Genomic DNA, 1,757 nt, shown 5'->3' with positions numbered 1-1,757 from the left:
GACATAGCAAGGCCCACAAGTATCAGGTATGTATGATATGACAGTATAACATAACAAGGTCCAAAAGTATGTATGATAGTATGACATAGCAAGGTCCACAGGTGACAATTCACAACAGCCATAAAACACAAATAATCATAGTTCTTGACTTCTTGCATAAGTGCATAACATAACAAGGTCCTCAACCATAAAACACAAAAAAAATATCGTTCATGGATTCTTGAAATCTTGCATAGTTGCATTGCATGACAAGTTGAGAACTCAAACTAGGAAAATACCAAACAGCACACGTAGACAAAGTTCTCCTTCTCCCACAAGGCCACAACCAAAATAAATTACTAGGTAAATACTAAATAGCATGAACCAAAGAATTAAGGTTGTGTTGTGTCCTCGTCCTCATCCTCGTCCTCATTTGTTTCAATCATCTCATCATTATCAGACTCAAATTCTATCTCCTCTTCCAAAGCAATCTCATTTTCTGAATCTTCATCAGCAACAAATTCTTCTACTTCATGGAGTTCTCTCACTCTTGCACTCCTACGAGGCTCTATAGCCTCGGTGGCTCCCACTTCATCATCAATGGTGGTGTCGGGATCAACCTCGTCCTCAACATATGCATCTTCACATATCCAATCTTGTGCCATGGAAGCATCTTCACCAAGGAGAACATCACGAGAGGAGGAACATTTCTTTCTTTTGTCCATCATTCTTCCATTGAATTGGATATAAACTAGATTGTCCCTACGACTTACATCTAGTTTATTTCTCCTCTTAGCATCCACCTAAAAATTGCAAAGTAAAGCCTAATCAAGTAGCCATTCACATTTGTTCATAAATAAAGTAAGGAACTAAATATCAAATTTGAATAACTACAAGTTGAGATTCAAGAGTTACTTGTTCAAAAACACTCCAATTCCGTTCACATCCAGAAGAACTTGTGGTCAAGTTGAGTATCCTCAAAGCCATGTGCATCAACGTAGGAGTTTGTAGTCCATAAGTTGCCCACCACTCTCCTACATGAGAAAACAAAAAATAAAGTATTATGCATCAATCCATCAACCCATAATTTCAGAAATGTAAAATGCAAAAAGACAAAGAGTATGTAGGAGAACGAGCTTACCGGGATTGAAATTTGCATTCGTTATAGCTTTGGAGGCAGCCAACTTTGCAAACATGCCCTCCTTATTTTTAAACCTTGGCAAGTCTACGTTAAGTGCTTTATTTTGCTTCTCATCATCATCATGATAGAAGGTCTCAATAACTTCCATCAATCCACTCATGACCTCTACATCGACAAATATGCTTGGGGTAGCATAACTATAATAGGGATTCAGTGCATATGCGGCCATGTGCAATGGCGTATCTAACCTCCCATTCATCTTGCCCTCCATGGCTGTTGTGATGATCTTATAGTCCTTCTCTGAATTTTCAACCGCAAGCAATATTGCCTTCTTTGCCTCTATTATTTCTCCATACATAGAGGCCATGGACTGTCCATCACTACCAGCCAATCGAAGCACCTTCACCAATGGCTCAAAAACCTTGCATTGCAACATACGATAAGCACAACATTAGTATTTAACATATAACATATAACACAAGATGACAAGACACAATTAAAGAACATTATTAATTTTCTTACCTTGATGCAAAGAGACACATTCTTCCAAAATGTCCTACTAATTATCGTGGCATGAGCCGACTTTCCTTTCCTTGTACGTGTATGCTTGCATTGTTCCCAAGCATCACTACAACAC

General features: G+C 38.4%; 1 protein-coding gene across 1 annotated transcript; it reads right to left on the bottom strand.

The window, feature by feature from the left end:
* Positions 1-371: 371 nt before the first annotated feature.
* On the bottom strand, positions 372-1,556 carry LOC125537233 (uncharacterized). Its single transcript, XM_048700537.2, has 3 exons — positions 1,121-1,556; positions 895-1,013; positions 372-782 (listed from the first exon to the last, which is right to left on the bottom strand). The coding sequence occupies exons 1-3, from the start codon at positions 1,554-1,556 to the stop codon at positions 372-374; spliced, it is 966 nt and encodes a 321-aa protein (XP_048556494.2).
* Between the last annotated feature and the right edge of the window lie 201 nt (positions 1,557-1,757).

This window comes from Triticum urartu, chromosome 2A (genome assembly GCF_056163025.1).
Source record: "Triticum urartu cultivar PI428250 chromosome 2A, HENAU_Tu73, whole genome shotgun sequence".
Classification (NCBI taxonomy): domain Eukaryota; kingdom Viridiplantae; phylum Streptophyta; class Magnoliopsida; order Poales; family Poaceae; genus Triticum; species Triticum urartu.
This window is presented reverse-complemented; position numbering and strand designations above follow the sequence as displayed.

Coding starts and splice junctions, on each gene's coding strand:
- LOC125537233 (XM_048700537.2), bottom strand. CDS start 1,556: ATGTTGCAATGCAAGGTTTTTGAGCCATTGGTGAAGGTGCTTCGATTG. Junction 1,014..1,120: donor GAATGCAAATTTCAATCCCG/GTAAGCTCGTTC, acceptor TTTCTCATGTAG/GAGAGTGGTGGGCAACTTAT. Junction 783..894: donor ATTGGAGTGTTTTTGAACAA/GTAACTCTTGAA, acceptor TGCAATTTTTAG/GTGGATGCTAAGAGGAGAAA.